General features: G+C 41.6%; 1 protein-coding gene across 4 annotated transcripts in view; it reads left to right on the top strand.

The window, feature by feature from the left end:
* baiap3 (BAI1 associated protein 3) overlaps positions 1 to 16,702 on the top strand; it is an 83,670-nt gene that overhangs the window by 21,154 nt on the left and 45,814 nt on the right. For all 4 annotated transcript variants that reach the window (XM_072676426.1, XM_072676427.1, XM_072676428.1 and 1 more), the window contains one exon: positions 14,800 to 14,887. In XM_072676426.1, the coding sequence (XP_072532527.1) occupies positions 14,800 to 14,887 (88 nt within the window). The remainder of the gene's footprint in view (positions 1 to 14,799; positions 14,888 to 16,702) is intronic.

A 16,702-nucleotide genomic window follows, 5' to 3' on the forward strand; every position in this document is an offset into this window, starting at 1 on the left:
TTTTTCTTTTTTCCTTTTTTCAGAGTCAGGGTTTTTGACAAGGCTCTGCTTGACATTTTTACAGTTAATTTGGCTTTTTTTAGTGACTGGTTTCTTCAGGATTTGACTTCTTTACAGTTGGATAAGTAAAAAAAAAGATATCATATTATGGTAATAACAATAGTAACAATAATAACAATAACAATAGTGACAACAATAATAATAATAACAATAGTGACAATAACAATAACAATAGTGACAATAATAAAAATAATAACAATAGTAACAATAATAATAACAATAGTAACAATAATAATAACAATAACAAAAACAATAGCAACAACAATAATAATAACAATAGTAAGAATAATAATAACAATAACAAGACAATAGCAACCATAATAATAACAATAGTAAAAAAATAATAACAATAACAAAAACAATAGCAACAATAATAATAATAACAATAGTGACAATAATAATAACAATAGTGACAATAATAATAATAACAATAGTAACAATAATGATAACAATAACAAAAACAATAGCAACAACAATAATAATAACAATACTAAGAATAATAATAACAATAACAAGACAATAGCAACCATATTAATAATAACAATAGTAACAATAATAATAACAATAACAAAAACAATAGCAACAATAATAAAAATAATAACAATAGTGACAATATTAACAATAACGATAATATTTGACAAAATTGATAATTATTGACATTGTTAAGAACAACTACCAGATTTACATCTGCAAAAAAGTTATAGTGCATTTGTGCAGGTCTAAGCAATTGCACAGGTGGGTAGAATGTCCAGTGTATCGTCCTACTACACCTAGTACAGAACACCTGAGCTTAAGCTGAAGCCGCTCCTCGTTCACTTCTATTAGAAAATTAGTGTTTTGTGTCAGCAGGCTTTCTGATCGTTTGTAAAGTACTGGAAAGTGCATTAAAATGATTGTCCAGGGTAACTGACTGTATGCTCCAGATGCAGCTGATATTAGGTTGAAGAACACTGGAGTATCCCTTTAACCCTTTTAAGTTATTATATTTGTGTATCGTATTATATTTGACACATATTTGAGTTTTTGTCAAACCTCTGCAACATCAGTGTGACAGTTCAGTAATTGATTATCTTAAATAATAATAATCATATATATATATGTATATATATATATATACATAAATAACACATAAATATATAAATTTATAAATATAAATACGGTTACAACTGTTTCATTCCCGTGCCGCCAGACCTGGCTCTCCACTACCCTGCTGCCTGTCACTATTCACCTGCACAGACTTTAACCTAACCTTATGGCTTGATGGCACATTTGCCATTTTTCTCTTAATTCAGTTTAGTTTTATTGTTGTTTTTATTCCTGTTTTGCTTTTTATTATTATTATCCTGTGGACCTGAGGAGGACAGGTTCCCCTGTTGTGTCTTGGTCCTTCTGAAGGTTTCTTTCTCTTGACCTGAGGGAGTTTTTCCTTGCCACTGTTGTCACTGACTTGCTCTAAAGAGGCTCAGGCCTGCTGCTCTGTTAAAAAGCACCACAGAGAAAGATTGAATTGAATTGAATATTAATACTAGCAGTAATCTAAAATACAATTAAAACACAACAACAATACTATATGATTCATTATATAAATAATAATAAATTATATAAATAAGAAAATAAAATCAGATGGTGGATTACCCATTGACTGCATGCGCCAGAAAAATACATACAGATTTACATACAAATACATCACAGTCTGAATTTACTTGAGTAGCTTTTAGGTAGAAAGGGTTGAACAATTTTGTGATCTGTTTTAATTTATTTTTCTAAAAAAACTAAAAGCTGTGAGCCATACATTCTGGATCTATCAACTTTTATACAAAATAAAAGTCATTTTATGCAAAGTATTTAATTTATTTTTTTAAATCACGCTCCAGTTTTAAAGAATCTAGATTTTCTGGCCGTTTTTTGATGGTTTAGGCTCGAAGGGGTTAATGACATTGTTTCTCTGGGCTCTTCAAATGCCAGTCTGTTTTTGTTTTGGGTGTCCGTTGTTTGGTCTCCCCACACTGTGGAGAAGACTAAACTCAGCCAGTCCCAAGTGATGTGGTTTGTTTTGCAAATCGTCTCCCTGAGCCAACAGAGACTGCGGAGCGCGAAAGCCGACAGGCTGCAGGCGACACTCTCGCCATCATTATGCTTTGGGGAAGCTGTTTGTCTCCTTCATTAGTGCCAACCCGAGAACTAATGCGTCTGACCCAGACGCATGCTCATTAATATTATGCAAATAAGCGAGAGGTCTGGGCGGCCCCACCTCGGCCCGAGGGCTGACTGACTCAGGATGGCCTCGATGACGGCCTGCTGGGGGGCGAGTCCTGACCCTAGCAGCCATGAAGGGAACTGATGAGGTGGAGACAATTCCCACCAGCAGGGGGCGGAGGGGCTGTGGATTTTTTCCATTTTTCTTTTTTTCTTCATTATCTTGCCTCGCATTCATGCTTCCCGTCTGTGGAAGTTTTTCCTTTGATCATACGGAGCTGGTTTTATTTCGTGGAGACATGCAGACAGCAAATTGCTCACCTGGAGACCCCAACTGTGCAATTTAGCGCTGCGTTGACTGGCGGGGGTGTGGATGTGTGTGTCTTGTGTGTGAATGTTTTCATGCTATTACACTTTTAACACCGAATTAGGCATCAAGAGCAAAGAGAATGCCTCAGATGGGTAGAGGGTTGGTTGGCTCTTGGGTATAAAGGACCCAAAACAATTCTTTTGAATGGCTGAATATAATAACTAATGCATTCAACTACTTTAAGTGGCACCCATTGCTGACACAGAAGTGCAAATGCACACACCAAGCTGGTCTAGCTTGTTAAAAGGGACTAATAGAATAGGACTCTCTGGAGCAGATGAACATGAGCCTACTGGCACCATGCTGCCTAATGCCAGGTGTGGGCTAGAGGGGTATAAAGCCCCCCAGCATTGAGGAGCTGTGGAGCAGTGGAAGAACTGTGTTCTCTGGAATGATGGTGGTGGTGGTCCATCCAACGTTGTATCTCCAAAAACTTCTTTCAATGGAAGTCAGTGTAAAAAGATTGGAGCGTTTCTATTGGTCCATTCAACATAAAGAACAGCAGGCAGATTCACAATATGACTAAAAGTGAAAACCAGCAAAAATGAGATTGTAAAATATGGACTATGGAGATCTAAGAGATAAACATGGTGGCCAGGTGGATGTTGCACAAAACAGTGCAGCCAATCAGAACAGGGGTCATTTCCATACATCAGTGGTAAAGGCACTGTAACAGAAACAACATGTTTAGGTCTAAAAGATGAAGAGAGGTTGTGTAAAAAGAGAGGTGTTAAGTATTGAAGTACAAATACTTCGTTATCTTACTTCAGTAGAAATGTTGTTTATCTAAACTTTACTGCAGTAATTCTTTATTTTTCAGACTTTTTACTTCTACTTCTCACATTTTCCCCCAATTATCTGAACTTTCTCCTCCTTACATTTTAAAAACAGCCTCGTTCCTCCTATTTCATTTCCCTTAGTTTTAATTCCGGCTCGTCATCAATAAAAACCCTCTCCAGATAAATCTCTCCATCCAGAAAGTGTGAGTCTGATCCTGATTGGATGAGAAGTATAAACAGACTCCATTCTGACTCCCTATTGGTTTATAAGCGATCCATCACACCTGCACATGTCCCGTCCCTCTCCAGCGAGCTCACAGCAGACGTCTGTAGTCTAGTATGAAGACTGTGTCCGTGGCAGAGACTCAAGAGAGCTGCAGTGAAACGTCCCGACTGAGCCCCACATTTACATTCCAATAAAGCTTATTGATCACACGCCTCTGAAGTCTGACTTTCTGCAGCTTTACAGAACCTCTAGACAACGACTCCTCATATTTTCCTCCATGAAGCTCATGTTAATGCTCAGTAGAGCACAGAGACGCTCCTTTAATAGAGCTGATATTACTGAAATGCTTCATTTTCAATGGGCAGATCTGCAGCTGAAACAGGAGCCTAGTGCAGCCCAACATTTTAACATCAACATTTTAATAGATCATTCTCCTCATTATGACTTTTAGAGAAATGGGTTTTTGGGGAGGGGGGGGGGGGGTAGTGCACCTTTTGGCCTTTTTTTTTCTTTCCATTACTTTTACTTTTCTACTTGAAGTCGTTCTGAAACCAGAACTTTTACACTTTTACTGGAGTAAAAAGCTTAAGTTGATACTTCAGCTTCTATAGAAGTCTTTTAAACCCTCGTATCTCCACTCACTTCTACCTGAGTATATATATATATATATATATATATATATATATATATATATATATATACATTCAATTAAATGATTAGGCATTTTGCATTCATTATAAGACACAACAAGCCACTCTGTGCTAATGGGAGCTGTTTTACTCTCTTGAACACTGAAGTGATTCATAGTTAGAAGAAGAAGGTAAACAGATGTGAAGCGGAGACGGCTGTGTGTATGTAGGCCGTTTGATTAGGCCTCTTCTGGGGTTGTATATTTATAAAGTCATTATGAAGACTTTGTGTCCCTGATTGCAATTTAACGAAATGGATTTTAATGCCTTTTTGTTTTGTTTTTTTATTACTTTCTAAAATAGGGCGACATTTTTCTTAAGTAGTACCTGCTTGATAAATTGGGGTACTCATCTCAGTGGCTTAGAAAAACTAATTACCGCATGATATTCCTGCAGCCTCTCCACAATGAGCAGGTAACTGAATAAAGGGCAGGGAATGTGCTACATCAAACTGCGGTGATTATATTTAATCTGATAAACCACACAGTGTGTGTGTTTCACATGAAATCCCGAGGGCGTACAGCTCGGGATGACCAGTGTGTTTTCTTGTGTACAAGCAAATTAGGCCTCTAACAACAGGAGTAGCTGCTGGAAAGTGTGTGAGTAGGTCTGTGACAGAACTCTTAATGGCCTGGTTAGGCTAAAGGTCAGCCAGGCGTACACAGAGGGAAGAGCACAGCTTTACTGGATCCGCAGGAAATGAATTCTGTCCAAATTTTATTTCCTTATGTGTGGGCAAGCATTACTTTTCTTTTCTGTAATAACCCACCCAAGATGATTTCCCCCCGAAATGTCGCCCGGCCCAAAGAATGGTTATTGCATACTTAACATTTAATATCGGAAGGAACACTTTTGACTCACGAGTGTGGAGCCTAATTTTCTATATCTGACGCCTGGCAGTGCCTGTTGTATTCTAGTGTATCTATACGTGTGTGTGTGTGTGTGTATACATGTGTGTGTGTGTACATGTGTGCATTTTTCCTGACATTAATAATCATATACATTTCACCTTTAAATTCAACATCCTCTGTCTGCACTCTCATATACCTTTCTGAGGTCAGAATAATCAAAATAAATAATATTGTAATAATAATAAAGAGGCTTCATGGGGAGAGTCTGTTTCCTAGCAACATAAAAGGGGGCTGCCTTCAAAGCTTTGTGTGTATGTGAGTGTATGTGTGTGTGTGAGTGTGCAGAACAGTAACAAAATCTATACTTTTCCAGTATAATCACTTGTAAAGACCAAAAAGCTCTCCTCAGAAGGTACAGGGAAGCAGGGCCTCTGTTGAAATGATGGGAACGTTTTTTTAGATAAAGGTTTGATGTAATCTGTCTAACACTGTTAAATCCAGACCATATCAAGTCAAGTGGGTTTTTATTGTCATTTCAGCTACATACAGAGTACACAGTGAAATGAAACAACGTTCCTCCAGGACCATGGTGCAACACAGACACAGTGCATACAGAACACAAGTGCAGCACAGTACAAGTGCAGACAGACAACACAACACAACACAGTACAGACAGAGAATAATAAATAATTAGGGGTAGTGTGCAAATCATGCAGTGTGCAATAAATACTGAGTCCAGTGAGGTAGTAAAGTTATTAGTGCAAAATGCTTCCCATATTGTCTGGGGTAAATGGTTGGTGAGAGAGAGAGAGAGAGAGAGAGAGAGAGAGAGAGAGAGACTGTGGAGTTGAGAAGTCTGATGGCTTGGGGGAAGAAGCTATTGCAGAGTCTGGTCGTGTTGGACCGGATGCTGCGGTACCTTCTTCCTGATGGCAGGAGGGAGAACAGTCTGTGTGAAGGGTGGGTGGAGTCATCCACAATGCTGGTTGCTTTGCGGATGCAGCGGGTGGTGTAAATATCCATGACGGAGGGGAGAGAGACTATGATGATCCTCTCAGCTGTCCTCACGTATATATATATATATATATATAAATATATGTTGGGCCTATTTTGTATCCACTGACTTTGTTATGCCACAAAAACAGCATATTGGCATACGTCCACGAGATAAAACACGAGTAGTGTCCTGCCCATGCATGTTGAGTTATAGGGTCTGTTTTTCAGGGCACAAAACAGGGCAGCCAGTCAGAACAAGCAGAATTACTGTCTTTAAGATATATCAGGTTTAAAGGACAGTAACAAACCCAGCTGGAAAAGTTGGGAATGTAGAAATACATTATGGCTGATTTTAGTACATAAAAAAGTAAATGAAAGTGAATCCTGAACTACACAAATGTGCAAATGTGAGCATGGGATGTGGAAGGATACGGAAAACTGCATGTATCTCAGCATAGTTGAATAATGAGGGTTCAGTAGATGGAAGTGACAAAACCATGAACCTCAAACGCTGCCGTTCCTCCATCAAATGAACATCAGCAGAACCAAAACAGAGCTGGAAAGCAGGCTGATTCCAAAACCCCAAAACTGTTACATCACAGTCTTGACTGTTTTTACACTCCCACAATTTACATAAACCACACCCACTAGAGAAAGCCCTACTCAAAGCGAAACAATGGTAAATCACGACATGTTGTTGATACTGGAGAGCAGCTCATCACCTCCAGACTCTGCTAGTTGCGGGATTACGGTTTGCTACAGGAACCAGGCCTTGTGACCTACTGTCTGCAGAAGAGCCGATCAGACTTACTGGACTACCTCAGGCTAGAGCTACCCATGCATCACCAGCAAGGGAGCTCAGTGTGCTGCAAAATGAAGCCAAACCCAGGAAACAAACGGGTGCTATAAGGGTACTAGGCTAAAAGCTAACCTGGCTACAAACTCTTTGGCTAGCTAACCACACACACTCCACAGTAAGAGTACAGCAACACTGCAAATCTGGCAACACTACGAAATATAATAATTATAAGTAATTAAAATGGGCTGATTACAGTGACAAAAGCACAGCTGTGCTATGCTATATCACTCATAATCCATAACAGGGATGTAAACCAGCCAATCAGAGCAGAGCTCTTTTTTATTTTATTTTCACAATTTCTTTGGGAAAACAGCAAAATAACAGGGTGGTAAACTAAATCTGAACGTTTTCCACCCTAACCACCCTAAGTCACGTACTTATTATTTATGTATCTGAAATTATGCATAATAATTATATAATAGGCTTACATGTTAAATACTCAACAAATGCATTGTATGGCACCATTAAGATATCAGAAAATTCTTGTGCAACATGAAGTATGACTGGTTTTGGTAGATAAGAGCACACAAATGTGGCCCCTCCCCCGGGGCGATTCCGAGCCGCCGCCCACAGGCCCAAATAAGGACTTCCTCCTCGTTTGTGTTCATGTTTGATTCAGTGTGTTGAGTCATATTGATTGTGTTCACGTGTTACACCTGGGATTGGGGGTATTTAAGAAGCATCGGCACCGCCATTCAGGGCCGAGAATTGTGTTGTTTGGAACCTCAAGGTTCCCCGTACTGTAGCAGTGTGTTGAGGTCAGCTTCGGCTCAGAGTTCACGTTCAGGAGCAGGTCATGCAGGTCATCTGCCAATCAAGTCATCAGCGAGGCTCGCTCGCTCACGGCCAGGATTTACTGGCAACCCACGTCCTAGCTAGGCGACCCACGCTCACGGCAGCTCCCTGTGGTTCCAGGTTTGGTCGGCCTAGCCGTTCTTGCTCAGTAGCTGGTCCCCCAGCTCAACCCCCAGGCCCGGGTTCGTTTTGGGTTGGCCTTCTTGTTTGCCACTGTTGTTCATGTGTTGCTGCGTTTTTGCCTCACTTGCCCCCTTTTGTTTATCCTATTTTGTTATTAAATCTGCTTGCTTTGACTCCATCTCTGCAAGTGTTCGTTCCGTCTTGGTCTGGCCTAGCACGCCATGACAGAATGAGGGATACGGAAGCTTAATACTAATATAATAACCAAAGGCCTACTCACCTCCACCTCTCTGATTAGCAGGAGGCTAATCATTTAATGCATTATAGCATCCATTCAGATATTCACAAAAAACTGAGTAATTTTGTGCCCATTTATTGCAAACTCCAGCCTGTATGAGGGGATGGAGTTAGTGGTCCCCTACATGGAGGAAACACAGGCTGAGTTCAGGAAACACAAGTCAAGCTTTTGAAAGGAGGAGAATGGAGCTCCATTAAAACGACGTTAAAAAGGCCTTTAAGGGCTCAGCAGTTCAGTAATTCACAGTGTTTAAAGAGGTACGCATTGTATTTTTTTTTGTGTTTCCAGAAATTATTGTATTGTATTATCCCCAGTCTCCGGTCTTCTCTGTGGAGGTCCCATTTTCCTTAGGCTTAGTCAGAATGGCTTTGGCTTTGGCCTATGGTCTTGTGCTCTCTCCGTTCGTGTTTCCATGTGCATGCAGTCCACAGGCGTCCATTGATCAGAACCCCAGATGAGCCCCGCGCCTCAAAAGTCACGTCAACTGTTTTTTTATATATATATTTGTTCTGCTGCTTACTCTCGTGCAAGTTTCTTAATTAGCTCTTGACTAACTTTTGATTGGCACAGCCTTGCTCAGGTGACCTCAGGAGATTTGTGAGCATGAGCGGAAGAGCAAACAGACCGTCCTGACCTTTTCCCGAGATCCAGGCCTCTAGTCTGAGCGGGCTAATTTTATTTTTATTAATCAGACAGATATTCCTGCTGCAACCTGAGGGCTCCGGAGTGTTTGTCTGGGGTATTGATCAGTTACAGACTGTGGATTAGATGCACGAGGAGAAAGAGGCTGGGCTTGATCAAGCCTTACAAGGTTTGTGCGGTTGGAAACGGGTTGCTGTCTCACAAACAGGACTTTAGACCTCTTACATAATGTGAATCTGGCAAAATTCCAAGATAAATGGACGAATAGAAATGCTCCAAAATGACCTGAAATCCTTTTACATGGAAAGTTAAGAAGCTGTTTTGGAGATATGAGGTTTTTGCATCACAGCAACGATAAACCTGTGACGCGTAACCTTTTGGTAGAGAGCCGGACGATGGATAATCGATTTCGGCATCATTTTAACACGCAATGACATGTATCAGCGCAGATAAGGCAACACATTCTGGCCAAAAGTCTGTGGACACTTGCTTGTTTCCTCAATGTTTCTTAGAAAGTCAGGGGTATTAAAAAACGAGTTCGTGGCCACTCTGCTGCAGTAACTGTCTCTGCTCTGCTGGTAAGGCTTCCCTCTACCTTGTGGAACTTTACTTTGAGAATTTGATTGTATCCAGCCACACAAGAGCATGTATTATGTTGGCACTTGGTGTTTGGAAAGTACTTATCCTGACTTAAAACGAACAAATTATCCACGGCAGCCGTCGTTGATGTTGACGTTGGCATTAAACGAATTTTGGCAGTAAAAGCGGCTTTCCTTGCTTTAGCATAGTGAAAAAAAAGGGTTTGGTAACATGTTGCCGTGCGGAAAAGCAGGAAGAAAGAAGGTATTGGTGGGTTCGTATGACAGCAAGCTCTACTTCACAACAGCAGACGGACGTTTTCAGAGAGAAGCAGCACTTGGGATTTGGAAGTCTTTAAAGTCATTGGACTTGCTGTGTTTTTCTTCAGTCTTGTATTTTTAACAGGTTGGAACCCAGCCAAGCCCAACAAAAGGCTCCTTTTTTATCTTTCAGGGTTTCTTTCTGCACCCCCTGTCCTTAGCTCCCTCGAGGAGATAGCCAGAATGAACGAACAGATAAGTCACACACCTGCTGTGAAGATGTTAATAAAGGAACAGGATCCTGTGTTTACAGACTGTCACCCTGCAGGTGGCCGGCGTGCTCTCAGTCGTTTGGTATCTGCAGCATGTACTTGTTGTACTGATGGAATCTGGCTGAAAAATGAATGTATTATTATTGTAGACCCAAAAATTTACTTCTATCAACTACTGTGGCTGTGCATAAAGACTTCTTCTTCTGCTTCTTATTTTTCTTTTTTCTTTTGGCTAACTCGTCCCACAGCTTTTGATATATCGTAATACAATATATCGGTGCTGTTTTACCTCCAAATTTACCTCCAGTCTGATTGTGCAATTGGTGCCTGTATACAGCTTTGTGATTGGACACACGGGCACGGCAATGGATGTTTTACGGATTTTATCACATAATAAAAAATGGGGTGCAAAAGCCCATCAAACCAACCACATGAAATACCACAGCAGCCCAACATGGAATCACATAGAATACCACCTCAAATGCTATAGCAACCACCTGGAACACCACAGCAACCACCCTATCAGCCATCAAGAAACACCTTAGCAACACCAAAGCACCTACTTAGCAATACCTTCGCAACCACCTGGAGCACCATAGCACCCCCCCTATCAGCCACCAAGAAACACCTTAGCAACACAGAAGCACCTACTTAGCAATACCTTCGCAACCACCTGGAGCACCATAGCACCCACCCTATCAGCCACCAAGAAACACCTTAGCAACACCAAAGTACCTACTTAGTAATACCTTCACAACCAACTGGAGCACCATAGTAACCACCCTATTAGCCATCAAGAAACACCTTAGCAACACAGAAGCACCTACTTAGCAATACCTTCGCAACCACCTGGAGCACCATAGCACCCACCTTAGCAATACTTTCACAACCACAGGCGATACCCTAACAACTGTCATGGCAACCACCTGGAACATCTTAGCAGCCAACTAGCAATAAAAACAACCTACCAACACCCTAGCAACCACCTAGAAACACCATAACTGCTAGCTAGCCACTCCTTAGGAACCCTATATTAACCACTTAGCAACACCAGAGGAACCAAAGCAGCCTAGCAACCCCCTGGAAGTGAAAATCAATTAAGCTGCACAAATTCAATACTTAATTGGATCTGCCATAGAAAACATGCCATTTTAGTATTGGCCAATTTATTAATCACCGATCAACCATAACATTAGGACCACCTGACTGATATTGAGGAGTAAACTCAATGTAAACATGAAATGAGCAGGACTTAAAGACTAGAACAGCTCATGATTAAAAGCTCTATCCCACAGGATGAGGACACGGTCGTGGTTGCACCCATTGTAGAATTATCAGGGGGACCACTGCTCTGCGGCAGTAATGAGGACCAAAGAGAGAGAAAGAGAGAGAGACAGAAAGAGACAGAGACACATTCTCATTCCTACACTCATTCCTGGAGTCAGGGGGGCAGAGCAAGGGGAAAGCAGTGAGGGGTGGGAGTGGGGGGGGGTGCAGACAGGCAGTGGGTGGAGGGGGGTATTCCAAAGGTTCTATGGGCTCTGCCGACCAATCCTGCCACGAATGTGTTACCATCACCATGACAACGGAGGCTGGGAAAATTAGCAAGTGGCAGGGGTCCAGGAGTTCACCCTGCTTCACGGGAGAAACACATCAGCCCCCTCTCCCGCGGATCTCTAAGTTGGATGGCAAAAGATTCCCACTGTTACGCGACTGAAAACTCCACCGGTCACACCAAGGCTGAGGGCGGTGCTCTCCTAGCTAAGCTCGGCAGTGGCGGGAGTGAGAACACGTCCGTCATCCTACCTCATCTGATGGAGACTGTCTCCATGGAAGACTAGTCAGTCTCTGGCTGTTGTTTTTCAGGTGTCGGCAGAAAGGGAGAATGAGGAACCCTCTCGTCTCTAATCCAAAGGAATTTAGCAGATGGACTAGATGAAATGACCATCTCCTGACAAAGGCTGTCTATCTACAGCGCTGTGTCCCAATTACGTGTCATATTTGAATGTTTGAGATTATTTTACTCTTAATTCCATTTAATGAGGATACCCAGCCAACATGCTCATGTGCAGGTCACCTTAATCTCACACGAGTCGCATGTGCAGTGTACAACCTGGATGAGAGCATTATCCCCCAGTGTCCTGCAGTCCATTTTGCTTAATGTCCTGCAGTCCTTTTTTTGCCCAGTGTCCTGCTGTCAATTTTCTTATTGTCCTACAGTCTATTTTCCCCGCATTCTACAGTCCATTTCCCCCAGTGTCCTACATTTACATTTACATTTACGGCATTTAGCAGACGCTCTTATCCAGAGCGACTTACAAAGTGCTTTGCTATTTACCCAAGAAAAAGCCTTAGCTAGTTAGAATAGACTAATAATACAAAAGATACCTCCAAGCTTAGACATTACTAAACACAATACAATAAGGCGACCATAGAACTATTCGTCCAAGTACTCTCTGAAGAGGTGGGTCTTCAGTCTGCGTTTGAAGACAGCGAGCGACTCGGCCGTTCTGACATCCAGGGGCAGCTCGTTCCACCACTTTGGTGCCAGGACAGAAAAAAGCCTGGACGCTTGTCGTCCGCGGATTTTGAGGGATGGTGGGTCGAGCCGAGCCGTACTTGAAGCTCGAAGGGCTCTTGGTGCGGATCGGCTTTTGACCATTGCCATCAGATACGGAGGGGCTGGTCCGTTCTTGGCTTTGTAGGCCAGCGTCAGGGTTTTAAATCGGATGCGGGCAGCTACAGGAAGCCAGTGGAGAGAACGCAGCAGTGGAGTGACATGGCTGAATTTAGGGACATTGAAGACGACCCGTGCCGCTGCATTCTGGATGAGTTGCAGGGGCCTGATGGTGCGCAGAGGGAGACCAGCCAGAAGAGAGTGGCAGTAGTCAAGTCTGGAAGTGACGAGAGACTGAACAAGCACCTGGGTGGCCTCTCTAGAGAGGAAGGGTCGAATTCTCTGGATGTTGTACAGAAGAAATCTGCAGGACCGAGTTACGTTTGCAACATGACTTGAGAACGATAACTGATCATCCATCACTACACCAAGGCTTCGAGCTTCAGTAGAAGGAGTGACCAGCGAGTTCTCGAAGGTGATGGCAAGATTGTTTCTTGGTCCAGCAGTTCCCGGGATGTACAGCAGCTCCGTCTTGCTGGGGTTGAGTTTGAGGTGGTGAGCCGCCATCCAAGACGAGACGTCGGCGAGGCATGCAGTCCATTTCCGCCCAGTGTTCTACAGTTCATTTTCTTATTGTCCTGCAGTCCATTTCTGCTCAGTTTCCTACACTCAATTGTCCCTAGTGTCCTGCAGTCCATTTCCCCCAGTGTCCTGCAGTTCATTTCTGCCCAGCATCCTGCAGTCAATTTCTGCCCAGCATCCTACAGTCTATTTTCCCCGCATTCTACAGTCCATTTCCCCCAGTGTCCTGCAGTCCATTTCCGCCCAGTGTTCTACAGTTCATTTTCTTATTGTCCTGCAGTCTATTTCTGCTCAGTTTCCTACAGTCAATTGTCCCTAGTGTCCTGCAGTCCATTTCCCCCAGTGTCCTGCAGTTCATTTCTGCCCAGCGTCCTGCAGTCAATTTCTGCCCAGCATCCTACAGTCCATTTTCCCCAGTATCCTACAGTCCATTTCTGCCCAGTGTCCTACAGTCCATTTTCCCCCAGCATCCTACAGTCCATTTTCCCCCAGCATCCTACCGTCCATTTTCTTATTGTCCGGCAGTCTATTTTCCCCCAGCGTCCTGCAGTCCATTTCTGCCCAGCATCCTACAGTCCATTTCTGCCCAGCATCCTACAGTCCATTTTCTTATTGTCCTGCAGTATATTTCTGCCCAGCATCCTGCAGTCCATTTTTGCCCAAGGTCCTACAGTCCATTATCCACAGTATCCTACAGTCCATTTACCCCAGTGTCCTGCAGTCCATTTCCGCCCAGTGTCCTGCAGTCCATTTCTGGCCAGTATCCTACAGTCCATTTCTGGCCAGTATCTCACAGTCCATTTCTGCCCAGAATCCTACAGTCCATTTTCCCCAGAATCCTACAGTCCATTTCTGCCCAGCATCCTACAGTCCATTTTTCCTGTGTCCTACAGTCCATTTTTTCTGTGTCCTACAGTCCATTTTTATCCTGTGTCCTACAGTTCTCTGGAAGTTGGTGGAGTTCTTTGTGACCTCCTGCACATGTCAATGATGTGCTCTCTGTGAAGTGTTGGTGGGCTGGTCACTCATGGGAAAGCTCACCACTATTCATTGTTTTCCGTTGCATCACTGTGGTTCGCTGGTGTCTCAGAGCCTTAGCTGACTGTTGTAACCATTTCCAGACTTGCATTTTTCATCGACTTTGTTTCACAGCTGTATTCAGATCTCTGTGGAACATTTACAGAGAGGTTCTGTCTAAGTGATGTTCAGATTCAGCAGGTCTGGGTGGTCTAGGGTTTAAAGTCTTCATCTTCAATAAATGCAACAATCATTTAAAAGATGTAGAATTCAAATGAGTTGGATGTTGTTTGAAAGCTGTATGAAGTTTTTAGTTTTTACCAGAGATATTTAACAGCCTTGAAAAGCTACATCCGTTATAAATCCTTGATGGCTTCAACTTATTACTGCAGATGACTGACACCTCGGTGGTCCCCAATGGGCTGCCTGCTAGAGTCTGCTAATGATCGCACAGTGCTTCATCAGAGGGAAGTCTTTTTCTCTCTGAATTCTGAGGGGGAACTCTTTTTCTAAGCACATTTGAGATAAACAACCATGAGATGCAATTTTTTTTTTGTTTTGCTGAACAAATCCGTTTATGTGTTGCAGGGTTGCCAAGGGGAACGGAGAGTTCTTTGAGCGAATGAGCAAAATTGTCCAGAAGCAAGAGAGTCTGTTAGCTGCCACTCAAGCTGAGGTAAGTATAGGATTCGCAGGGGATTGCACGCCCCGCCGTGCTCCGGCACCCCTCCGAGTCTTTCTGCAATGAGCCGAGCGGGAGAAGGGCGGCCTAGGGCTGTAGAAAGCTTTGTGTGCAGACGGTAAGATGAGGCCGCTTATAGAGGCTGTGGGTTCAGCAATCACAAGCTGCTCTCAGCGGCTTTCGCTCTGTGTTGCACCTACACACAAAGCAAGACTCTGATTTCATTTTCCAGATTGAGAGGTTTATAGAGGAGGGCAGCTCTCTGACCGTTAACCCATCGAACCCTAGGCTTATTTTTATTATTTAGTAACTACTCTAAATGTCTTTGGTATCCACTATGTATTGTTCAATATTCAGTATGCATTATTTAGTATCCACTATGAATTATCCAATATTCAGTATGCATTATTGAGTATCCACTATGAATTATTCAATATCCAGTATGCATTATTGAGTATCCACTGTGAATTGTTCGATATCCAGTATGCATTATTTTGTATCCACTGTGAATTGTTCGATATCCAGTATGCATTATTGAGCATCCACTATAAATGATTCAATATTCAGTATGCATTATTAAGCATCCACTATAACTATTCAATATTTGGTATGGATAATTAAGGATTCACTATAAATGATTCAATATCCAGTATGCATTATTGAGTATCCACTATGAATTATTCAATATTCGATATGGATAATTAAGTATCCACTATGAATTATTTAATATGCAATATGCATTATTAAGCATCCACTATAACTATTCAATATTTGGTATGGATAATTAAGTATTACTATCCACTATTATAATTATTCAATATCCAGTATGCATTACGTATCAGTTTCAGTAACTACTATTCAGCACTCAGTAACTACTATGATTAATCAATATCAATAATAAATTATTGTTTAGTGTCCACTATAAATTATTCAGTGCCTGCGATTAATTATTTAGTACCTACTGTTCAATTTCCACTATGAATAAATTATTCCGAATATACTCTGAATTATTCAATATCCACTATGAATTATTCAGTGCCTACTATGAATGATTTAGTACTTACTGTAAATGGTTCAATGTCCACTATGTATTTTTCAGTAACTACTCTGAATTATTCAGTGCATATGAATTATTTTAATCTATTCCGTACCTACTCTAAATTATTCAGTGCCTACTATGAATGATTTAGTACCTACTGTAAACCGTTGTTGTGATTCGATATCCACTGTGAATTATTCAGTATATACTCTAAATTATTCAGTAACTACAAATAATTGTTCAGTGCCTACTATGAATGATTTGCAACTGTAATTTGTTTAGCGTTCAGTGTGAATTATTCAGTATCCACTATAAATTTCTCAAAAACTACTATAATGTATTCAGAAACTAAAATTAATTATTCAGTAATTACAATAATTGGGTTCAGTATTATTTATAAATTATTTAGTATCCACTATGAATTATTCAATATACATTATAAAGTATTCAGTAACTATTTGTATACTTAATTATTCAGTATAAGCTATACTTTTTTGGTATCCAACCATGATTTATTCAGTATGCATTATTAACTATTCAGTGACTCTTATGAATTATTCAGTATCTTCTATGAAGAATTCAGTATTTACAGCTTGGGATTTTGGAGAATTTAAAGGGTTGAGGTGAAGGCAGACCAGCCAATGGATTCCTTCTTTAGCTCTGAACTACAAATAGAGTGTAATATCTGATAATGAGAGGCAATGCAACTCAGAGCAGATCTTAGACCCACTCTTAGTTCTGCATGGCGACAGAGCTGGGCATTGCTGAGC

This window comes from Salminus brasiliensis, chromosome 3, assembly GCF_030463535.1.
Source record: "Salminus brasiliensis chromosome 3, fSalBra1.hap2, whole genome shotgun sequence".
In the NCBI taxonomy this organism is placed as follows: Eukaryota; Metazoa; Chordata; class Actinopteri; order Characiformes; family Bryconidae; genus Salminus; species Salminus brasiliensis.